Genomic DNA, 26,057 nt, shown 5'->3' on the forward strand with positions numbered 1-26,057 from the left:
CGCTTGGCACGCATGCTCTGTTATCATGCATCATTTATGATAATACTCTATAGGTCAATCTATAAGAAATATATCAACTGCAGCATTAGAAAGTAAATTTCAAATCGAAGAGTTCGGGCCTCCATGAACAACTGAGAGTGTGAAATTTAAAATTAAGATCTATAAAACAGCTGCTGGAATCACTCAGTCGAGGAATTTGTATAAATTGGGGTCAGTCTTCATGAAAATCTTCTATGACAACCAACTGTTGTTGAAGTATTTAGAACACAACTCACATCAATTATACAACGGAATTTCTAACTATCCACATGTTGTGACGAATATAGGTCGATGGAAGTTGTGTAACTAGTATTGTAAAATCATGAATTATGTGAAGTTCCGTATCTATTTCTGTTAAGATTGTAAAAGTCAGCTTGATGACGTCAGAGTCAACGTCTTGACCTCAGACCAGGAATGAAAGGACATTGACCTCCATGAAGATTTCTCGTTATTTTGCTGATTCGTGGAGCCTTGAGCATCTATCTGAACTTGGGGCTCATGATCCTATCTGATAATGAAATCCTATCTGACAATGTAATAAGATTGTGGTAGTTTACCTATAATAAGTTACTCAATCTTTCACGCGATAGAAGAGATATTTCTTACAAGATGATTCCGTACGGTGGTAACAAATCTCACAATGTGCTATTCTTTTCTGTTGTACAGTCTGGTATAGCTCTGAATGTGAGGGTTTTTTTCTGTTGTTTGTTTCCGTAGTTTTGATTCTATGTTTTGTTTAACTTGTTTCTTTTTTCTAGTCCAATGTTGATTATTTTATTATCTCCTTGCCGATTTGTCTTGTCTGTGTGCGTATTTTCCATTTTGTTTGAATTTTCCACTAAAAGCAAGGCTGGTCGAGGATGAGGCCTTCTTAGATAGAACCATTGAAGTCGTGACGCCTTTCGTACCCAAGGCCGTTTATATATTAGAGTAAGTGCTATCCGAGGTCGACATCTTGCTTATAGCATTTCATATATGAGAATCTAACATTAATCTGAATGCGTGAATTTAAAATTAAAACGATAAACTATGGCGTGTCTCTGGTTGCGCAATGTGGAGTGCCTTGCGGTTGTACACGTTCTCGGCACTGTTTAGGTTGCACATTGCCGATAAAATCTAAACTCAGAAGTACGATACAACACGTACTATATTACGTGAGCTATCACCAAAACCATGGCGTGCTTTGAGGAGAGCTGAACATAACAGATAATATGCCTATGATCGATATTTTTATTCCAAATAAATAATGTTCACATCGGAAATTGTTAGATATTATTATTTATAGGCGAAGATATATTAGAAATTATTTTTTGATCCGATTTAGCGGGTTTTACTGTTACTAAAATATGATGTTGACAGATGTGGTCGATGCATAGAGACAGGTGCCTATCCCGACTGGGAGGCCGCCCGGCGGTAACTGCTGTAGGGCGGCCAGTGTACGCATTGGTGTTTCATATGCAACTATTCTCAGTTGTAAGATGTGGACAAAACACAGATTGTCGCAGGCGTGTATGAAATGTGATAAAAGATGGTGTGTTTGAAATTTCAGGAACAGTCGCGATTTTTGGTCATCGAGTCGGATAATCTGATAAACCGTCATCGGATATAGAGGTGGCGACGTGTCCGCCTTTAACAGCTTCTTCCGTGCCGTTCCCGTCGCTTTTAGCTGTTGGTCCTTCAATAACAAAAGCTTACTAGAACAGCAAAGAACAACCAAAAGTGGACACGTCGTCATCTTCACATCCGATTTTTTAGTCGACTGGGTTATCAAGAGACAGAAGCTGTCTAGTGCTGCCACCAATATCAAACGCTCCCTAGTGAAATTCACGGCTAACCAGAGACTTGCGGTGTCCTCCAGAACCTGACACCACTATTTTTGGATATTTGCATAGCAACAAATGGTGAAAAAATCTACACATTTACTTCTTCTTTGGTTTTTATCAGACACAGTCTTTTATATTTTGATGAAAATGGTGATTATAACTGTAGCTGTACCATAAACCATGTAGACAAACCAAAACAATACTTGCATGCAGTTACCCCAAAATACTTCTGATCGTGTTACAGTATTAGCACGTCACCTTTCTTATATGGGAAAGGGAGTTGAAATCATGTCTTCTACGATATGCGCAGACTTACCAGTCCTACTTGTAATGTGATCTCTACCCTAAGCTGGTTATCCCTGTGGTAACTTTTCTGACACCTCTTGCTAGAAACCCTCAACCTCAAGAGGATCGATAGGCCGCGTTTTCACGGTCTGTATTCGCACTGAAAATCAAAATCAAGCGAATGAACAATGCCTCGAATAGCATGATTTCATTGAGGTGTCCTTAACTTTGCTGCTGCTGATAAGTAAGGTATTTGTGGTCGGGTACATATACCCGGACTCTCAAATTTTTTGATACTTTGCTGGTGTACTCCCTGCGTGGGCTCATTTTGAAATCTGTGAGAAAATGAAGTGTAATTGACTTGTGTTTGTGAAAATTGAAAAGTAAATTGTTTGTCCGCACAAACCCAACCAGTGCGCAGCAGCCACTGAGATTAAACATCAGTAAATCTTAGGTAACCTTTTCGCCAGTCCAAAACATTGCAAGGTGACCCCCTCCCCTCCATGATTTTTATTCTTGATAATGAAAGGGAACGTTTTAAAGTTTCCCTGGGGAAAGTTGGAAGCAGATCTCAAAACTTTTTGTATCGAGTTTCGTCTTACCTAAAATAATGGTACAAGTCGAAATCCTTATATTTTATTTCCGTTATTTTTGTTTCACGTGGATAAGTGTTCGTCTTGTTTTGCTTACTGAAATATACTAAATTGTCAGTCGTCATATCTCTTCTCCCTCCGTGCTTGTAGATATAACAATTATGTTAGATATCAAAAATTACCATATGTTATCAGCATGTATACATACATCTTTTGTGTATATGAAAGTTGGAATAGAGCTGATGATTGACAATTCAAATTGCTTTAGTAAACAGAAAAGGAATAATGGGGAAAAAGGAAAAGATAGTGAGTTTGTCCCTTTAAAGGGCCAAACTCCCTGTCTTAAAGCTTGTGGTATGATGTTGCGGTCAATTCTGTATTGTATGGACAGTTCTTTACACTGTTCAGGTACAAGCCTCTTGCAAAGTAGTTGACAAAACACGCCTTTAATAAAATCCCGCTTACATACCTAAAAGAAATACTAATTATTTCCAAAAATGTGTGATAAAGGGACGCTATAGGGGTAGCTTTCGATAATACTTTCAATGTGTTTCCTCTTAAAACTCGTACATCGTTACATTCTTTGGCCCCAAAATATGAATTACAAAGTGTATTAGGTCTTGTAAAGACTATGCACTGTCCACTATATGCATCATTATTGTTGACAAATGAATTCTGGACTAGAACTCGGCTGGTAAGAACAACGTTTGATATTAAATACATAAAGGGTGTGTTGACAAGTTGATCCCCACGCATTTCGGCATGATTTCATGAGAACAACAACTATATTTACAAACGGAATGAAAAATAGAAAAAGCCCGGGAGAAAAAGGCATAAAAAAATAGAGGTAATAACGCTCAAAACGACTGCCCTATGAAAGAGTAAACCACATCTTAAGTTTACGACACAGAAATATTTGAACAGACTTTACTCTTGCAAAATCAGCATTGCTTGAATTCACCTAATTGATTTTGAAAAGCTTTTTCTGGAGTGACAGAAAAACTACGCCACCAACGTCAACGACTTGTGAGTCTCTTTGTCTTGGATAAGTGCAAAACATACACACAGGTCATGCACTGTTCACTGTCTTAAAGGATACCTTACATCGTCAAAATATGAAAATTTACCATTTGAAATAATCAAACAGGAGTCGTGCTATACACAAATGATCTAGATTTCTAACAAGAGACTCCTGTTAACACACCACCATGGCCTACGCACAATATTTACTGGATTTCTTTCCTTATTGTCACTTGATAATTGCAGGAAAACGAACGCCTCGCTTTTAATTTCGAAGTGTCATCTATGCTACCTTGGCTCAGGATTCGTCCAGAAGTACAAAAACCTTGTCATCTGTGCAAACTTTGCTTAGGCTCCGTCTGTGTGTACCAAAAATCTGCCCGGGTAACATTAAAACTCGCTTCTATCGTTTTTGCAGACGGAATGGAAGTTCACATTACAGTTTATCCACTTATTTGATGAGTAAATCATATCCCCTCGTTTTCTCGAGGGTCTTTGAGTAAATCAACTCCTCAGCTTTGTCAAACGAATCAGCTACGACGTTGTCCTGTGACTCCTCGTCTGCATCAGACAACTTCTGAACCAAACGAATTCGAAATAGTTTAATAGGTTTCGGTAAATGCACCAATATGACGAAGTACAACCGCGACTCTGACTTAGATGGCATTTTACACCGTGACTGTTGCCGTCGCTTTAGTTCTATCAATCATTCGCTGCATTCATCCAATTCCAAGTGTTTCTTATCTTTGAAAATTCTCCGGGCTGCCAAGCTTGTTACTTCTGTAAATGAAAGGCAAAAAGAGAATGCTTATGTCGACGGTTAACAAGTACTTGTAAAACGACTACCTTAGAGCATTATTAAAATGGTCACACCATAGACAGCGTTTAGGTCAAGTTATGATATGACTAATTTTGACGCCCATCGGAAATCTAAATGATTACAGCGACAAAAAAATAAATACTAGTATTAATGTTACTAATTGTAAAACGCAATGATAATCGTACCACTTCACCAATTCTTCCAGTTTATTTGCCTCATTTCCATGGAAACCATAACTCCTCGATACGTATATCACTGTAATTTATCTAAAATTGTAAAAAAATTACGAATAATGGCAATTTTCTGTAGAAAACTCCAACATACGATTTACATACGCAAATTTGCAGTCCGTTCGTGAACTAGAGCATTTTTTGGAAATTATTGTAACAGTTTTTCAAGAATAATTAACGGGTAATCGTGCGTATCTTTATCCGGCAAAAGCAGTGCAACTGCGGGACACAGCATTCGCAACAATGCGTTTGTCTTTGCGTACCGACTTGACTGCCTGGCCAAGGTGATTTCAAATCACACAAACTCATGCCAATCGAATCTCGGAGTTCGTACTTCACACTTTACACAAGTGTACCAAACTCACTTGAGGGACCTTGACACGAGCTTCCTTTTTTTGAAGATATTCCTATTAAACCATCAACATGGAATGTCAAGTCTACATAACTGTAATTATGCAAGCAAAAATATAAAAGTACGAAGGATTGGTCTGAAACAGCAGCCACTAACCGTGAAAGATGAGACAAAATATCAATGATATAATACCATTATAAGAATGCGTTCAAGGCGCATCCTTTGCCTCAAAGTCTCGCAAGGCTTGAAAACGTAGCCACAAAATCAGCTTCTTTATTCCTCGTCTTATAAATAAAGTGGAATGTCTTCATCCATGAAGACAGACAGCATTTCACTTGCGTTGCATGGCGTCGCAGAGTAACGTTAAAGGGACATTAGCTGTAACTTTTGACTAATTTTTCACTACTCTGTATTCACTACTCTGTATGTATTAAGGTAGAACGCACCTCGGGGACAGACATTCGGACTCTCAAACTTTTACAGTTCTCTTCTGATATACCACATGTGGGGGTTCATTTTAAAGCTCTCGGTGAAAGAAAACTTTTCACCGGCTTAGTTTTTTGAAATTCGAAAATTTTTATTTTTCGCCATAGAGTTAACACAGGGATGGCGGCCATTTTGAATTTCTAATATCGGTAAATCTTGGGTTATTTCTTTCTCTAGTACCAAAATTTGCACGGTGACCCCCTATTTTTATTCTTGATTTTGAAAGAGAATGATTGAAATATTCCTTGAGGAAAGTTAGAGCGAAAGTTTAAGTCTTTCACTTTCGAGGTGCATATTACCTTAACTACATAATTTTACTATAATCCGATCATCATGACCAATGCCCGGTGTCCTGCTTGCTAACCCAGCCTGTATATGTGAAATAACCACTGTTATTGTTGATAATGGTATTCTTGTCCGGACCTGAATACAAAATTTAAACAATAACAATGCAGATTATAATCATATAGGGTATATTTATGAGCTAAATATTAGGAATTTCTCCATGTTTCAGGGATTCAAACCAGAAACTGCAGACGATACACAGAACAAACAAAATAAAAAAATGACCAAAAGTTACAGCTAATGGATCTGAAGACGACGGGCGATTAGCGCCCTCATATGGCGAGGTTTAATTTCTTCTTCAAGGTTATAGAATTCCGGCCGAATATTGCCAGCCTTTAAAGTCCCCTAATCATGTATTCGTCAATTTATAGGTACACTTAACTTTACCATTTACCATGATACAAACGGAAAACGTAACCATTTTGAGCACATGTCTGGGTGTGACAAATTCAAGTAAGGGATTGCAATTAATGTGAAGTTACAGAGAGATCGTTGTTGGCAAATGTTTTAACGGAAAGATGATAAACTGAAAACTATAAGGCACGGCAACTTCCAAAGTGGCATCTCTTATTGATCTCTCTCTCTCTCTCTCTTTCTCTTTCTCTCTCTCTCCTCTCTCTCTCTCTCTCTCTCTCTCTCTCTCTCTCTCTCTCTCTCTCCCTCTCTCTCTCTCTCTCTTTCTCTCCTCTCTCTCTCTCTCTGCATCTTGATTTCCTTGGTGTAAATCGTAACACTACAATCAACAAACCTATCACCGACATCCATAAAATATATATCTGATGCGTCATTTTTATATTTGAGACAGTTTTAATGTGTAAAGTAACGACTGACCTCTCCATCTTCTGTATCGTATATTTTGTTTTCAAACGCCACCGCACTGTCGACATCGTAGTTTGCCTCGCGCTGGTCTCGCCTTTTGATGTATATGAAAAGTAGACAGGCCAGTGACGCTATGACGAACGCTACTACCACGCAGACTCCTATAATGATGTATTTGTTATTGTTCGTCGACGGGTGTGGACCTTCTGAAATGAAAATTACAGGATAGTAAAAAAGTTACGTTTCCTTCTAGTATCTATGCTCTTTATCTTTGCTAAAGATAGGCAGGGTGAACCATTGCAATACTATACCGCGTCGATAATTGGATAGCCACTGCCATTCTCGGTAAATTCGCAGTTCTGACGTCAGGGGACGTCATCAATTTTCAAGGACGGCAACGTGTTGTTAAAGAATTAATACCCTAAGTTTGTTGCTTTGAAGAGGTTGCATTCACTGTTGATGTACAAATATTTATCCACAAATTAAAAAAACTGATGTACGAATGTTATTGCTGTTTCCGCCCAGTAGACTGTGAAAAATTTGCAATGGTGGAATATATCTTTCAACAATCAAACGACCGTGTTCACTAAATGATATCATTGAGAAATTCGATTATTTTTGCTAGGTTTTGTTATATTTGATATTTTTTACTGACGGCGGTGCTCTCATGACAACTGGGAACACAAACACTGACATAGATGGTTTCGAAGGTCACTTGACGACCACATAGGGCGTTTATTCGTGTCATTACCATAAGGTTTAGTAGAAGTGGCTTGCCCAAGGTCCGCTGTAATTGTGAGAGACACTAGGCAAATAACAAGGCAGATTCGCTATTGGTATTGGGGTTAATGGAACTACTGGAAACTGCGATAGGGTGGACAGCTGAGAAAAACATTCTGTAAGGCCAAATGTTTTTTGAGAGAGGAAACTTAAATAATAGTCTGAGTAAGCGTTGAACGTAGCACAGAATATTCAGAATAGATGTATACTGCCTACCTGGTGAAATTTTGAACATTAAAAAATCCATTGACGTTCACCAAGTGGTCAAAGCGGAACGAATTTTTCAAAATGTGGAAGTTTTTTGAAAGTATAATGGTGTTTTTACTAAGTTGAATTCCATGTCGTGCCTTACTTAGATGCCAAGGTCGCCGTAAGAGTAACACTTTGCATTCAGCAACGTGCTTTGTGTGCATCATATGTCACTGAAGATTATGTTATGAGAATGCTTGTGATGCAGCGCAGAGCCATTAGTGTTGAAACTTGTGACACGATCTGCTCACCTGTTAAACGTTTTGTTGTTGCCGTTTCTACATTTGATTTAATTTCACGTAGGACCGTACCATTACCCCAAATACCAAGGAGCAAAACCGTGTACTTATGTTCGCTTTTTAAATCAAAAATTTCAGTATTGTTGACGCCATATTGAACTTGTATTTTCCCTAGGGATCCGGACCACTGGTCTGTGTCGTTATAAACCAGGTGTAAACTTCGAAGATGGTTGACAATGTCCGGAGGCAATGACGTCCATGTAACTCTCAATGAACTGTCGGTCACTGCGGAAATTTTGATTTCCACGGGTATAAGGAACGGCATTGTCGACGGAGACCCTGGGAATACATACGGGAAAGACGAACAGTCATTACCACAATTGTATGGAAATTTAAAGTGCCCGATATGTTATATCAATATTTTGGATGTTTATGTGGGAAATTTAGCGAGGATAAATTCGACCTTCCTATAGAAATACCGAGATTGCTCTAAAAGTTATAAACTTTTTATTTCCTTTGCAGAATATCTTCGTAAAATCCAGGCCCTTCCCTATCACATTTGCCGATATCTGTCTGTCAAACTACGAAAACACAACGAAATTCTACGACGAGTTAGGTAGTAGTAAACTTATTGTACCTTTGTTTTTTGTGTGTATCGTGACGATATTTGAATCCAGATGAACACTGAGCATTGACTTCTCGATGATAACTACAATCTGCGCAAGATACGTTCTCCCAGCCTTTAAGCCAATCAACGTGAAGTTCCTCGTTGATGGATGGAGTTCCTCTGATTGTCTCCACTGATTGGCCGTGAGCAGGTCCTTGTGCTTGACGACGAGCCCTGTGACGTATTTGCGCTGTAGGTCAGTCAGCGGTGACCAGCGAATCACAGCTATCGTGACTGTGACGTCGAAAGTTGTGATATTGATTGACAGCAGAGAGAATGGTGGCAAGATGGGTGGCATTGGGCGGGGTCGTGGTGTCACGCCTGAATGTGATTAATAATAAGACAAATTTTACAAGGGCCTGCGCTCTTATTCGAGATAAGACATTAAAAACAAAAGAGTAAGCAACACAGTTGGAACTAATTTTGGATAATTGGATGGTGAAGTAATGTCGATTCAGGTTGCAAATGTAACCTCATCTGCTTTTCTTTTCAAGTTACACACTTGTTTTATGAGTTATTTGTAATATCGCAACATTCAGCTATAGGGCACCTAAATCTTTTGAAAAATTTGAAAAATATAAAGATCCAATTATCCCAAATTAGTTCCAATCGTGTTAAGCATTAATACGTGAAAACCAGTTTTTTTTTGGTTTAGGGTTTTTTGTTGGTTTGTTGTAGTTGGTGTTGTTGTTTTTGTTGTTGTTGTTGTTGTTGTTGATGATGATGATGATGATAGTGAAACAACAGATAGTCTATTCTTGATGTGGCCTTCGTTACGGCTAACGAGCACGTTTCTACAGCGCCATCATCTTCTCTCACCTGGATGACAAACCCACTGTTTACAACACGTATCTGGCATAGGAATCAAGGTAGCCTGAGGACAGTCACTGGGGGCACTCTCTGTATCGGGACAGAGATACTGACATGTAACAACCCCCATACTACAGAAACAGCGTTGGTCACAGCCTTCTCTCCATTCCTCGCCATGAAGGTAGGTCCTGTTGTTACGCCTACAGTCGCCCTCTGTAAGTAGAGATGTGTATAGAGAGTTAGTCATCATTTCCTCTCTTTGATATGCCGACATAAAGTGGACTGCTTTCTTTTTTCTGAAACCGTCCATAGTCAATGTGTTAAAGAGACAATAGCTGTAGCATAACATTTAGTGATTTATGTTCGACAAAAATAAGTTATTTGAAGTTTCACCCTGATGTATGTTGAAATGCCAAGAATTTGTTAACCGTGCCAATACGATGCAGTTTGTACACTATGCAATAGAACGAAAACTTGTCTAGAATGCAATAGAACGAAATTCTCATAGAGAACGTGGAAAGTTTTCAGGAGTTGCGTGAAAAGATGCGCCTCTGTGCCATGAATAAATTGTTACAGTACCGTTGGCAAAACATCTCCACTCTCGACAACACCGTCCTTCTATTGTAATAAGTTTTGGTACAGGACATTCTGCTGACGGTAGGAGCGTGTAAATCTGACACAGTGGTTTGCAGACCAGGACGCCAAGGTCACATCTACAGCTTTGGACACACCCATCTTGCATGTCTTCTCCGTCCTCTAAAATCTTGTCTCTAAAGTGACACGGCCCACCTGTACGATATACAGGATATACCATAGAACGTAGAGTGAAATCGCAATTTAGTAGGTAAAAACAACTGAAGAATAACACAATATGAACATTTTTTTAAAAAGTGTTGTATATTTGTGTAGCAGAGGGAGAGGGCGAGGTTAACTCCTTCCCAGCAAACGTTTACATAAGTGTGTGTGTGTGGGACATTGGTTGTACAAGCACATCCACGTTGGGACAAAACAATCTGAATTGTTCAGATATTTTCACAAGTCCCTCATTCATTTGTTCTCACGTGATTTTACACATTGATGTATTCCCGCTGCCTTTTGTGGAGCAATTCCATCTCGAGCTGGATTTCACGAACTCACCGACTTGAAACATTAAAGATTAAAACAACACTCTTTACGATGTTTCTACAAAATTGACTTGGCGCCTGGATACTGCGCACGTTCCTTGGTAATTCAATATCAAAATATCTGTTTCCCAGGCTGCTCCGGTATTCTGTGCTAGTTTTTGGTTCGAAAGTAGTTCCCTTGGCACAAACAGACATCCAAGTAAAACCTGCTTTTCTTTTCGCATTGGCCTGTGCGTTAAGACCTGAATAAAGTGTCATAGGAGAATAAGCCACTTTTTGACCGTAGAAGGGGTATTTTAGTCTGCTTTAAAATGACAACATTAGTTATGATTGCAGTCTCTGATTGTGCCAGAATGAGCAGTTCTGTATTTTCGATTTCGTAAAATTAGAAGAAAGGGGGACAACCTTAGCAAGCTTGGTTGCCGAAGAATCAATTCAAAATGAGCATATTCATTAATGATATGGTTCTGTAGTTGGTTACCAAACCGACATAGCTTACAAATACGAAGACTTTAAAAGTTCGAATTCTTATAATCTGTAAAGTTTAATTTTCACGATTCGCAACAATCTCTACACATGTACGCCTATTAGAAGCCTGTCACTTTAAATGTCCTAAACACGATGCCTGTCACTTTCAATGTCCGAAACACGATCTTATACGTCCTACGTCATTTGATCAAACAAAGTCCCGCATTACGACGACACGTGCTAATTTCTTCTCATCTTGCATCAAGTGTAAAACATTCTATTTTCACACATACATTTCGACTACCGTGACGTCAGTCCTTCTTGACATTTTATGGTGTTATCTTACTATGTAGATCACAATATTTCACAAGCTTTTCCATGTTTTAATATTAAGTAAACGGTCTAGCCTTCTCTTTCGTGGCGTTGAAAGAAATTGTCTGGCTGGATAAAGTTATAGGTCAACACACGTTTTCAATCTGAATGTGTTTCTACACTGCACTGCGCAAGACAAGGCGTAAATTGACCCGAGCTCTCGAATTGTTGAAAGAAGTAGCCGAGATAAAGGATTGACTGTGATAAAGATGGATCTTGGGAAGGCATGGTATGAAACGATGACAAAAAATGTTAGTGTTTCATCCTCACTGCTTTTTGCAAAATGACAAAACTAATATGAAAAAACCGGAGTGGAAATTTAATTCTGAAAATTAAAGTGATATGTTTACTCCGAAAAACGCTCCACATCTTGGAAGGCGAAAACAATCCGCGTCATCATTGTCACGACCACGACCCAAATTTCTGTCTTATTGTGCACCACTGAGAGATTTTTTTTCGATATCCAGACCAATGAGGCAATAAATGAATAATGCATGCAAATTATGCTTTCATCACCAAACTCTCTCTAACATCATCGCTGTATTGCGACTGCGCGGGGAGATGGGGTGACAGGGAAAGAAAGACTTGTGTTCGTAGGCTGTCGCTTCAGTAAGAGAAGGTATAGGTAAAGAATTTCAACTGTTCGTTCGGGTACAGACGGCATCACGCGTTGTGATACACAAATTAGATGTGATGTGGTCTGATCTTCTATATGATTTTGGCCCGAAAAATACGCGTTCACCGCTCGACGTAAACGGGAAAAACAACGAAACTACCGTACTAGCGCTGACACTGCTAAAACACAATAGGCCTCGACAAAAATGACGAGCAATTCATTGTTTCGGCATGTACTGTCGTATACAATTACATCGGATGACCAAGTTGCGATAACCAAAAGACATTCCCAAGTTCCTGGACAATTATCTCATCAAAGAATGGCCAATGAAACGTTTATGAAAAGTTGCGAACAATATTCTTTGTAATCTGCAAAACAATTTTTAGGATCCTCCGTTGTTTCGTGATCGTCTGAAAATAGTGATGTCATCATCCTTGAGGCCTTACTCCCATCCTTACCATTCAAAAGAATTGATGATGATTTAAATAGGTCATCCCATCGATTTTCCATTGCTACGATAGATCGCTGTGTTTTGGGAAAGAAACAGCAAAGATGGTACCACAACAGCTTGAAACGACGGCGCCCTTTTAGACTAATTTTAAATATGTAAAAGAGCCGCTGACTGTAAAACGTGTGGGCAGCATCGATAGACAGGCTTTTATATCGAGATGGCAGCGTGATCTGTACACATAAAAATTATTAGGTATTACATGTCACATCCGGAAAAATGAGCGTAGGCAGATACATTGAACATTCCTAAAATTCTCCAGACAACATGAAAAATCGGCCGATATATCATAATGATGTATTGCAAGACCGTGGGAAAGAACGCTTCCTAATTCAGATAGCCTGTCTTTATCATCGTGCTTATATAGAGTTCAGGAACAGGAAAAAGTATTGGTATCATAGTGATGTACTTTCATGGTCTGTCTGACGGTCTACCTATCCGCTGCATTGCACCCCCCCCCCCCCCCACTTTCCCTCCGAGCATGCGTAAATGAGGCAGGCATGACAAAGTGGCAGGCATGCACTTGTGACTGCATTTTATGAATCGAACCACATACATTCCATAAACTGTCCTTGTTCCTCGAGCAGATAAATACATGTTGTTATCGTTGTTTTTTATGTTTCAGTTGCAGGATGCGATTACTCGAGAAATTGACGTCACTTTGGTCTAACTAAGCGTTATGCCCCTCGTCAATTTATTCAAAATAAAAATCAGGGTCGTTCTAAGCCTAAACGATAAATGTGCGGATGCGTAACTTAAGTTGAACCACAAGTTAAGTCTACCATTACCTGTTGAATTTGCCGTCTTCACACAACCGTATCAGAGTATGGTAAGTATTCTGGCAGTATGACGTAATGTGTCGGCGTTATACCAATGCTGACTCTTATTTTGATGAAATAGACGGTATTGGGTGTTAAACCAGTGACCTCAACTGTGATCCTGCTCTCATGGTTAACGCTTCGTCTTCCTCGACTGTTCTCTGTCGGAATTTTCGTTGTTGCCTGAATTGAAACAAACGAACATCATTAAACGAAACAACATCAGAATAGCCAAATATTTTATAAATACGGGGATGAGGTGGGAGCAAGTTTTGTCGGTTTCCAAGCTCGGTGTCTCCTTCGTAGACTCGGAATGGATGACTGACATGTAATATTCACTGTAAAGTAGGTTTTGGAAATACGGACTGTTTTTACTCAAAGTTGTCACTGAAAACCTGAAAGCAAATAACTAAAAGAACGACAGCAACAGTAAACCAAGCAAATAGCGCAAGGTCACTATCCTGCCGGCCCCTGCATCCAACACAGACTAATGAAGTTCGGATATTGGTATCCTTGGATCTCTCTAGCGGTAGTTTCGGGAAACCGAACGCCAGAGAGATCCTAGACTAATAAAGACAATAGGGAATTTGCACGCCTGGTCGGAATAGAACCAATCTTTCCGTCGGTTTCGTCATGGTCAAGGTATTTACGAACATATAATGTGATCAAAACAACACGATTACTGTGAACAAAATAACAATGATGGCAGTGCTGCACCAATGCTTCACAGTAAAGCTACTTTCTAGTCAACTTGTCATGCTTCTTTACGGTAATTGCAGTTGTTTCTCGTGAGCCAGGGCTTCGATTCGCTCCTCCACAGAAATGCGCCAACATCTAGGAGTCAGAAGTTGCCGTAAAAGAAAAGAAAAGTAGTTTTACGACGGCGATTTGCACTCTTGGGCAGAAAGAGCTGTTGTCATCTGTGCGCATGTGCCAGAAACAACTATAGAGAGCTTAGTTTCTACCTCTTGTTATTGTTATTGTTGTTTATTGTTTTGTTATCGTCTATTTTAGCATAGATCAATTTTAATTCATCATTTTTTTCTCACATTGTTACAGAAAAAATGATGATACCATAATTAATGTTGACACACACACAACAAGATACTTTTCAAGTAGCGTAACCAACCATCCAGAAACACTTAAACTCGCCTGTACTCTTTTGAGTTGCCATTGGCTGATGTCGGAGACGTTGACCTGGCTGGTGTAGTAAACTTCGTAACTGTCGATGACAGCAAGTATCTCGGTATTCGACGGTGGGAAGAAACTGACAACCAAAGACGACGGCCCGGATGATTCGGACAACACATCTTGGACCTCGTTTGGGCTCTCTGAGGACAGAAAATAATGCAGGTATAAACATTCGAAATTTTATCGTCGTCACGACGCACACACACACATACATACATACATACATACATACATACATACATACATACATATATATTATATATATATATATATATATATATATATATATATATATATATATATATATATATATATATATATATATCACAACCTATATTATATGGCACTACCTGTCATAAATAAACAGGCAAATGTCATTCATCCTGCCTTATCGAACCACACAGATACGCAGTATGCCAGTATGTATACGTGTAACATATATGTTGCAGCTCAGTGCCTTACAATCTGGATATCAGAGTCATAATGGTTATTATTGCGATAAAGTGAGCTTACGATTTTCCGGTATGAAATCACTCACCTCGGTCTGGATGGTGGCAGAAAAATTCCGTGCAGCAATCATCCTCGTTCCTCTTGCCAATAAACGGCTCTGGGCAGATCGTCAATGAAGGCATCTGGGACATGGGAACGAGGACAGGACACAGGGGTAAGCAACGGAGCGCCCCATACTGACACTGACAGCGATGCTCGCAGTTGACATCGATCCAGTCTCCTTCACTTACTTCGACTCCTTCAAGCTCACACTTTATATTGACTGAAGATAATTGAATTTCGGAGAAATAAAGTCAGTATAAATTCCGGACCGATGGTACCTTGTATCACAAATATTAAAATGTATGTGAAGTTGAAATTGTAATGTAATATATTCTGTCAGTAAAGCGATGTAAAAATATACAAACCGTTCTTAACTTTGAACAGCACAATGATTATGATTTAGTTATATCGATCATAGATAATGAAAATGGATTGAAATTTGTTCATCATCTACTACTTTTTCCATAGTTATTTGACGCAAAAAGGTCCTGAAGATGAAATGTGAAATGTTACTGTGATGATATTCAGTGGGATAAATATAGACAAAGTAGGTAGTCGGTAATTTACTAACAGAAAATAATCTGTTGTTATTACATGTCAAACATGTTTATTTCAATGAAATATCCAGTACTGAATTTTTATAATGAATACACAATGATATCTGTCATTATGTTCTTCGATGCCCACTGTGATCTATCATAGGACAGAAGGAGAGTTACGCAGTGCCTCTTTAGATGACCACTGTGTGATACAAGCTTCACTCGGTACGTTCAGGTTAACATATACAAACGAGAAACAGACTTTCAATGTTCAAGTATCTAGAAACACGTAATTGGACAATAATTTGGCGCAAATTATTCAATAAATATGATTTTGCATGGCGTGTACTGCAAATACCACATTCACAGTACGTACGTACGCACGTATGTATGTATGTATGTATGTATGTATGTATGTATGTATGTATGTATGTATGTGTGTGTGTATGTATGTATGTATGTATGTATGTATGTATGTATGTATGTATGTATGTATGTATGTATGTATGTATGTATGTAACGCATTTACTTCACTTGAATCGTAGGAAAGGGAGGCTTACCCGGTGGGCCACACTGCCATTGTTGGCAACATTCATCCGGTACGTCGACCAGTCTTGGTGATGGACATTCCAGTGATGGTGTCATTAGCGTGGGTGGACACAAGGATACGCATCCAACGTCGCCTCCTTGGCAGTGGCATCTCATTATACAGTCCACATCAAATCGTTCACCGTCTTCATATACATTTCCATTGAATTCACAAGATCCGGCTGACAACAAAAAGTGGAAATCACGACAACAGTACCGACATACATCTATTAAAGATCATAATACTTCAATTCCTGTCCCTGGTTTTAGAAGTTCAGACACCTACATTACTCAAAAACATACGCCTATACATCATTTTCCTTTAACTTCCCAAAAAGACGAATCCGAGGAAAAAATGAGCCCCAGTCTATATGACGATGGAATTGTAGTAATTTTTGCAATGAATACCACAATGCGCATTATATATTGAAATAAGAGTTTTAAAATAAAATAGTTCGACTACATTCATTGAGAATTTCATTTATTATTGTACATTATATCTGGTATATTGATGGCGAAAATACTGGGATCGGATTGGTCGAGACGTGAAAATAACCATGCTATATTCGCAATTTAGCATAATTTGAACAGACACGAGGTCTCAGCAAGAGAAAAATTCCCTTTTTGATTTTCACGCTAAAATTTCAATTTAATGTTAGATATAATAGCAATAACCCGCCTCAGCAACGGGTATACCACTCGATTTTGACCATTTCACTCCATATAACTTGTCAAAATCTCGCTGTGTACCGTCACTGGACGTGGTTTATTGCTTATATAAAATTCGCGACTATTTGCTAAACCTTGAATTTTAATCAGTCTGAGAGAAATATGTTACCATTAAAGTATTTTTCTTGTCATTGAATAAAACACGATTGGAACTGATTTGGGAGAATTGGAATTTATCATAATTGTTAAGCTTATGTGCCCTATGGTTTAAAGTTGTAATATTACAAATTCCCATAAAACAAGTGCTACATTTACTGATTAAACAAACATTAATACGCTATCCAATTATCCCAAATTAGTTCTATAATCAGGCGTAATGGTTTGAATACTCCCTTTATTTTCACATTTTTGTGTTGATGAATTGCAAATTTAACCTGTCAGATTACCGCTAGTGCCTCAGTGTATATAATACGTTGTGAAAGCAAGTATAGATGAATAGTACGCTCAGAAGGGTTTACATTTTCATATTTCCAGCAATCCCGTCAAACAACAAACCCTACGTGTAGGATAAATTTTGAAACGGTTCTGTAAAGCTGGTTGACTGTCAGCTTTCTCTACGAACCGAATTTTTAAGTTGTATTAAAAAGCAAAACTATAAAGAGCTTCGTGTCAACATCCAATGTCAGCATAAACTAATATGTGCACCAAGGGTTGAGAACTCTAGTTTTAAATGATGCTGCGGCTGTTGGCGGCGGCTTCGGGGACCGCCGAAGCCATTATCAGCTAGCCAAAGTTGGTAGAATAGCATCGCAGCAAATGTTTATAAGACTCCTTAGAAGCAAATTGTACTGCAGAGGAAAATGTTTGTGATATCTCACTTGACCAGCGATATGTTCTCCGAAAATCAGTCTCATCTACTAAGCCGACAAAATGGTTCATGGTAGAGTCTGGCGTCTCAAATTGTTGTTTTTAATCCAATGGTCAGATACGGAGATTTCACTAACATTTTATAGTCACTGTTGAATTGTACATTACATAAGCACCGTGTACGCTACGAATGTGGAATTTAAAATCAAGAAGTACTCACCCGGTGGAAGGCACACTAACATTTCGCAGCACTCGCCCTCTGGCGGCGGTAGCAGAGTAGGATTCGGGCAGGTGGACGGATTAGGCACAAGTTGGCCAGGATCGTCGCAACGCGGAACGCACTTTTCGACACCATCGTCGCAGTAACACGTTTCATTGCACCCGTGATCATACAAGTCGCCATGTCGGTGCTCAATTTCATCGTGCCAGCACGCTGCAGCAAGGAATGATGGAACAGTTAACGGTATGAAATTGTGAAATCCCAAAAACTATGGCAATATTTGAAAGTGACAGCGCAGAAAATATTGCAAAGTAAAGTATTGATTAACAAAAGATGCAAAATCAAATGCGTAACTTCTTTATTCTTCAAAATCCAAAAGTAGATTTATACGCCGATTCAAAAACATGCCGAACACGTTCGTTAAAAGTGGACAAGGCTCTAGCTTTGAAGCTCGCCAGTCTATCAAAAACTACACTTTGCGTGACTGTCCCGACAGGCTCTCTAAATCTACAAAACTGTTCCTGCCGAAACTACTTCATGTTTTTGTTGTTAAAACCCATCGACAATGGCATGCCTCGTAATACACCAAAAGAAAAGTAGATGACAAATTGAACACATGATTTCTGGCTATTCAGGGTTTTATGCATATTTGCCGCCATTGAACCCTAAGAAGTATGTTGTCAGTATCTCCCTTTCACGGGATCAAAATGTGAATTTAAGCTTAGAACGATTATCTTGTTGAATTTCAAGTAATCTGCAATCTAGACCAGAGAGCTTTCGGAATCGCGTCGCAAGGACGGAGAAAGGCAGAGAGGAATCTATATTGAAACTACATGTTATACCATTCTTCAAATTTGAAGAGTGGTATTATCATGTCAATCGTTTTACTGTTGAATAGTTTAAAGGTACAGGTATAGTATGGATACTTACAACGCTGAGAGTCACTTGTTGAATTCTCCTCACATACCCTAATTTGACAACACTCCGGTTCACTGGGATGGGGTACATGGCGACAGTTGACCGGGTTGATGATAGTCAGGTCATCTGGAGGAGGGCAGTGTTTCGCTCGACACGACCATTCGCCCGTATGACACGTACACACCTGGCAACCGTTATGGAGCTCTTCACCGTGGCTGTAGTGGGTAGCGTTAAAATGACACCACGAATCTATAGCATGAAGGACTTTATGTAAGTCAACTCATAGACCTGCACTATTGTCAATTGTACGTTGCTCTGCCATTTGACTGATACCTATCATATTCCCGGAAGGCATTGGTATTTATTACGGGGGATTGCTGCAGTATGGGCTAGTATGAATATGAACGGACGAATAATTGGATGAATCAGTGAATCAATTGGTCAATCAATCTATCAGCAATTAAACACTATAACTGCGTCAATAAACACTGCCATTTCTTACTGTCGGAGTCTGTCCCCTCTATGTATGTATGTATGTATGTATGTATGTATGTATGTATGTATGTATGTATGTATGTATGTATGTATGTATGTATGTATGTATGTATGTCTGTCTGTCTGTCTGTCTGTCTGTCTGTCTGTCTGTCTGTATGTATGTATGTATGTCTGCATGTATGCATGCATGCATGCATGCATGTATGTCTGTCTGTCTGTCCGTCTGTATGTATGTATGTATGTATGTATGCATGTATGAATGTATGCATGTATGTATGTATGTATGTATGTATCTGTCTGTCTGTCTGTCTGTCTATCTGTCTTTCTGTCTCTCTGTCTGTCTCTCCGTCTGTTATTTTGTGTTTCTGTGTGTCTTTTTGTCTGTCTATCGGTCCTTTCATCATAGTAGCTAGTACCTATACTCTAAATGTATGTTCTTTCCAGCATGTTTTGCTTTCCTCAGGCTGACGACCGATGAACGCATTCACTATGACGAGTTATTGTAAATTGTTGTTTCAACACACTCCCAAGTGGAGAGACCGTGGTTGAAACAATATTTTTAGAAAGTGGGGAAAAACAAGACAGAAAAACACATGTTAGCTGGCAAATATTTTATACATACTTAACCACCCATCGAATCCGACCAAAAATGCGTAAACACCCCATCGCTGTAGGCCTGGGCATTTTACTGCACTTACCGCGTGAGGAAGTCCTGTAGACCAATGTTTCAGTGAATACAAGAGCATCATCAAATCCCCCGTCGATTGGCATGGCAACTATGCGAATAAAGTAATCTACACCTTCTCGCACGTCTTCCAAGACGAAATTGAAACTATCCCCGACCTGAAACACAATAATTAGAGAGCTAATTATTTTTGTCTAAGCTAAGGGTCCAGAAATTGATTGAAATATTAGTCGGTCGCAAAAGAGTTGTTTTTATTCAGACTTCATAGCAATTTCGAGGTTGCGCGATTCTTTCGAGGTGTTTACGGAGCGTCTTATTCATGCTTTGACTTGTGTGTGGGAAAAGATCTGAATAGTTGGACTTCATTATATGAAACAGTGACTCATACAGTTGGGTGTTGCATTTATCTTGAAATATAATAAATAGAGTGTAAAACGAGACCACACAGTTTCTCCCAATGTAGAGCAAGAAATGTGTTAGTATTGTATGTATACACATGTGTATATATATATATAATATATATATATATATATATATATATATATACACAAAACGTATATATAATATGTAATGAGTTTGTATATACACATGTATACATAGATTATGTAATTAATATGTATATATATATGTATATGTATTTTGTTTTTCAAGAAGTATTTAAAATAACGTATACAGTCAAAGAAGCGGATAAATGTACCTCTAAAATGACAAATCGCACAAGTCTTTGACTGAAAGATTCAGTAGCGTATAGCCAAACCCGCAAAAAACTCCAACCCTGTATAGGGTCGGAGACAATTTGATTAAAGGGCAATTCTCAATGCGTGGTTCTCACATTTTTGACTGTTTACATAGACTGTTTATGTGATTTTAGTCCTGTATTCTCCTTTGAAAGTTCTGCACAGTTAGTCAATTTGCCTAGAGATAAAACTAATAGAGAACCTACCCCTTTAAGATAAGATGTAGAGATGTTTTTCATCTTTATTTGTTCTCTGCTGTTCTCGTTAGCAGACGGTCGACTGTCAGTCTCGTTAGTTGACAGTCGACTGTCAGCTAACGAGAACAGCTGATGGTCGACTGTCCGCTAACGTGAACAGCAAAGAACAAACAAAGGTGGAAAACGTCGGCATCCTAATTTTAATCAGATTGGCTCGGAGATGGCAGGGTACCTATACATCTTTCAGTCTCATGTGAACGACAACGAACATTTCATTCTGACCATAGAGAAAGTTTAGTTGAGCGATTGAAAAGACTAATAGGATCAGGAACATGAAATATTAACTTGGCTAGTTAAGGTCTCATTAGTTGTCTAACACGATAATTGTTTCGGGGATTGAAAAAGCTATGGTCGGATTTTCCTGGCTGCACAGCAGCGTTGATTAGGCATCAGCTTAAATCAGCTGGCACCAAATTTTTGATGGTATCATATTGAGGTGATTTATCATGAAAAATCTTGAAAACTCCAGGTTGCCTTGCAAGAGCTTTCCGAAACTGTGGAGGAAACAACTTGCCATTATCAGGCACTCTGTAAAAACACACGCTAGTAAGGTTCGCTGTACAATAGACTTGCCTCTCTGGCGGACCAGTCTCCGATTATATCCGAGTACTCTTCCGTGAAGAAGAGAACGCACCGGAAGGGTTGAAAATGTTCCGGCGTCAGAAGTGGATCCCATTTTATTGTCAACGAACCTTGTGTCTCTGTTTCGACGTGAACATTAAAGGAACCTGTAGAGGGAGAAAATGGGTAGAGATACAGACCAGCCCTCTTAAGTGAATAAAATAAACGTTATGTATAGTTATGTTTTTGTTACGCGAAAATTGACTTTAAACTGGAATTGGCCGATTCATTATGTCAATGTGGTCTCAGTTCTCGGAACGAAGCAATCCCATTCGAAACAAAGTCACTGGCAATATAGTATAATCAGAGGTCCCTTCAGAAGTCGTGTTTAGTTGCCTAGGAACAACTATCGTGAAAGTCTTTCCGCTTTGTGCTAGATAATGTTACATATTGTACACGACTTCTATAGTGGCGCTTACCACGCTCAAAGGTTTGTTCGTGAATGTCGTATTGGGTACTCGATATTAGCGGCTTCTGACAGGAATTCGATCATATCTTGTTTGTCGTGCAGCCTTCTTCCGGCTTATTTTGGTCTGATCCGTCAATATGCATTGTTGGAAGTTTCATCAATACTTACGTTGTTGCAGTACCAAAAACCATTTCAGTCAACGCGTAAATTTTCAAAAATCGTGTTGAAATTTCGGATAAATATTTATTTTCGAATATTAATGGCAGAACCGTAACGTCACCCGGAATCAAGTCCCAGCTGATATGTTGGGTTCTCTTACATAGCAGTAGCCTAGTCCCTAGACGAAGTATTTCTGCCTTCGCAGATTTTTTGGCCTTCGCAAAAATACTCCATCCAGGGACTAGGCTAACATAGCAGCCATTTACCTTATCTTATACGCACACGCTCAGGTGACTAAAATATTGAAATCTGCTTCAAAGAAATCGAATGATATAGCACGGAAGAAAATGGAAAATTATGATGTTCCTTTAGGAAAATATGTGCATCGTACAACAGGAACCAAAGAAGATGCGAAACCCTTAACCCGGTGATATATACTAGACCTAGACTGAAGCTTATTGATGTTATTCCAGTGTTTTTTCACTCAAGAAAACGCTAGCGACCTTGACTCTCGGGGCAGGTCGTCATTCAGAGGTCGACCCCAAAACACGAAGGTTACGCCCAAGTTCAGGTCCAACGAACTCAGGATCTAGCAGTCCCCCACCCCCCTCCGCGGAGGCGTCGCGCTGTTTGCTAAAAACGTTTGGTATAAATTGTGCTGTAAAAACGGGGACACAATCGTCCCATGACAACGAATTTCAAAACATAAAGGAAGAAAACCTCAAGTCCTGCAGGTGATTGCCAAACCAGCTGTGCCTGAGTGGCCATGACATGGCTAACCAAACTTTAAAAAGCAAATCTTCCGGTCAATTGTTTTATTTAAGTCGCTGTGTGCAGTTCCTCTCTCAAACTACGCAATCTGTCACGAAAATACAAAACAGCACGTATAATACCGACCATTCAGAAGAGTTCGGTGTGTTTTACAGAAACAACCCACGCTTTTTTTTCAAATTTCTCTCTCTTGAGGGGAAAAAAAAACTTTTCCCGACTACGTGTTCATAGTAGTTTCTGTTCTGACACTTTCGGTTATTTCAATGCAATTGGCGCCTGGGGAATGCTATTTTGGACTGAGCAGTATACGTATCATCTTACGCCATAATGGGTTTACCTAGCACCTATATGCCATGTCTGTGCTTCTCCTACATAGTCTACATGGCTGTACAACTGATGAGTCGAGTTGGTTCAAGAGAAACCTTGGCTTTTTTCGTCTTTGAGCATCTCTCTCTCTCTCTCTCTCTCTCTCTCTCTCTCTCTCTCTCTCTCTCTCTCTCTCTCTCTCTGTAATATAATTACACTCACATTTTACTATACATACATACATACATACATACATACATACATACATACATACATACATACATACATATATACATACATATCACAATACGTATGGACATAATCTTTATGAGTTCTTACTATATGAAGGAAAATGTCGACGTCATGGCCATAGAAACATGTGAAGGGATCAAGGCAATATCATCTGATATCGTCATTCAAGGAATATTTTGACATTGCAGCCTGTGGAATGCAAGCAAACATTGACTATGCCCGACTCAAAGGCCAAGAAAACACACTCGACCGATCAAGGCCCCGAAATGACTTCTAGGCAAAAAATGCCAGAAACGTACACATTTAGATTCCAAAAGACAATTCAAGAGATAGAGTTTGGAAAGTATTATAGGCTCGGTTTCCTCGCAAATTGGCCATAGTACTTTTCGGTGCGAATATTTTCCTCTTTGCAGGGGAGAATATTGAGGACAAGTTTTTGATAACGCGTGAATGTGAAGGAGCTGGTTAACGGTTTTGGATTTACGAGTCCACAGTTCCGAACCCGATATCAGTGTATTTTCAGTATCATGAAAGAAGATTTTAAAGACAAGTCTCTAGAATATTCTTGTAAAAGTTGATAGCACTGATAGCACATTATACGACGCCGTGATTTTCTTACGTGCGATACAGGTAACGCATGTATTTGTTTACGCTGATAGAGGAACGACTCGACATAGCATTCATGGTCGTTACCACAAAGTTGCCAGACTATTCATCATCGTGTTTGTCACATGCCAGCTACTGGTATTGAAAAAACACAAATGTGAAATCATCAACTCACTCGCTCAGTTTACATATGCATCAATCTAGGAGGATGTAAGGGGGTTTTCACATGTAAAAAGAAAAAAAACAACCTACCTTTACAGACGTTGATTTCACAATTTAGTCCAAATTCTTCATCACAAGGTGACATAAAATCGTCGCAGTAGTCGTTGACTTGGCCTGCACAAACAGTGCAACAGCCGCATCCGTCGAGCCTTTGCCGCCCACCGGTACAGTCAGTAGTAAGCGGCGGCGGCTGACATTCTTCGCAGATGGCGATACATTTATCGGAGCACAGCACCACGGATGTTCGGCAGAACAGGACAACGAAACCAAGATAGAGGACCAGCGAGGCCATTGTGGAGGGTGTTCTATCGTACTGCATCCTTGCTCCTACTACACTCTTTGCGATTTGACTGGCCTCGTCTTTGTGAAAGCATACTTTTGGTCGTCTACTAGCGTGCCCTTTGGTCGTTCACTGTATGCTGCCGGCATTTCGAGTGAAACCGTACACCCGGTGATCAATCTTGTTTACGTTCAGCGCACGTGACAAGATTCTATTAAAGAACTTCACTATGTTGAGATGAATGAGAATAATGTGTAGTCAACCTGTGCGACGTGAGCTCGGACGGCCGTTGATCGGAGAACTGTCAAAGAGTCTTCACGTCCAACGAGCAAAGGAAACATCCACAGACGGCAAAACAAAACTCTCACAGGTCTTCAAACTGTCAGAAAGGTTCCCGAACAAGCTGTGCATAAGGACAGTACCCGGGGACAGTACTTGATCAAGGCATTTCCTGTCAGCAATTAGTGCGTGTTTATGGTAAAACTTTATCAACAATTGCGTGTTCATTACAGATAGTGAAAGATATCGTCAAGATTCCCGATGTGGTTTCCCGCACAGACCACAGGGGGCTTTATCAACTCTCAGGATAACTGAAAACTAGTTCGCAGTTCAACTTTCAGCAAAGGTGCAGATGATTCCCCATTTATTGGTGGGGTTCTGGGAACGGGACAAGTATATAAGATTTTACAACCAAAACTATTGAGTATATTACATACTATCAACTTTTAACTCCCTTATGAATTTCCGTTGATCTGATGGATGTAGTAGACCATTATTTAGTTTGCCAGAGTTCATATTCAACGCGATGAGGCCACACCTTTCTGTTGTCGCCCCTTTTGGAGGAAGTGAGATCTAAAGGGAGCTGTCATTATTTAGGGCCTGGGGTTCGAAATTTCGAGTAACTCCTCCCAATGATGAATTTGAGAAATACCCCCTCTTTAACACAGAAATTTTGATTACCCCCTCCCCGATACATAAATAGTAAATACCTTTCAAATCGTGTTTTATCCTGCTAGATTATTATCGGTTATCTCATGATGACGGCTAAAAAAGGTGAAACAAACAAAATGAAATTCAAAATCACAACAAAATATACATATTAAAGCTCACGCTATAACCTGTATCCAACCATGTATTGTTGTTTAATTTGGATGGGTATAGTAAAATATCAAAATAGTTATTGGATTAAAGCCAATTAAAGTACATATTTCTGTGATAATAAAGGATGAATTCATAACCGTTCAGTTTTG

At 39.3% G+C, this 26,057-nt stretch overlaps 2 protein-coding genes across 2 annotated transcripts; both read right to left on the bottom strand.

The window, feature by feature from the left end:
• Nucleotides 1-3,167: 3,167 nt before the first annotated feature.
• Nucleotides 3,168-13,448, bottom strand: LOC139150195 (putative epidermal cell surface receptor). Its single transcript, XM_070722406.1, has 7 exons — nt 13,434-13,448; nt 10,137-10,346; nt 9,567-9,770; nt 8,718-9,068; nt 8,093-8,419; nt 6,825-7,018; nt 3,168-4,540 (listed from the first exon to the last, which is right to left on the bottom strand). Exons 2-7 carry the CDS (start codon nt 10,297-10,299, stop codon nt 4,535-4,537), a joined length of 1,245 nt encoding a protein of 414 aa, XP_070578507.1. The 5' UTR covers nt 10,300-10,346; nt 13,434-13,448; the 3' UTR covers nt 3,168-4,534.
• Nucleotides 13,449-13,451: 3 nt separating this feature from the next.
• LOC139148817 (uncharacterized) lies at nt 13,452-25,263 on the bottom strand. The gene is made up of 9 exons (XM_070720249.1): nt 24,558-25,263; nt 21,755-21,909; nt 20,201-20,345; nt 19,020-19,256; nt 18,090-18,302; nt 16,306-16,515; nt 15,193-15,426; nt 14,616-14,794; nt 13,452-13,646 (listed from the first exon to the last, which is right to left on the bottom strand). The coding sequence occupies exons 1-9, from the start codon at nt 24,844-24,846 to the stop codon at nt 13,452-13,454; spliced, it is 1,857 nt and encodes a 618-aa protein (XP_070576350.1). The 5' UTR covers nt 24,847-25,263.
• Nucleotides 25,264-26,057: the final 794 nt, after the last annotated feature.

The sequence above is a fragment of the Ptychodera flava genome, chromosome 14 (genome assembly GCF_041260155.1).
Source record: "Ptychodera flava strain L36383 chromosome 14, AS_Pfla_20210202, whole genome shotgun sequence".
Taxonomy (NCBI): Eukaryota; Metazoa; Hemichordata; class Enteropneusta; family Ptychoderidae; genus Ptychodera; species Ptychodera flava.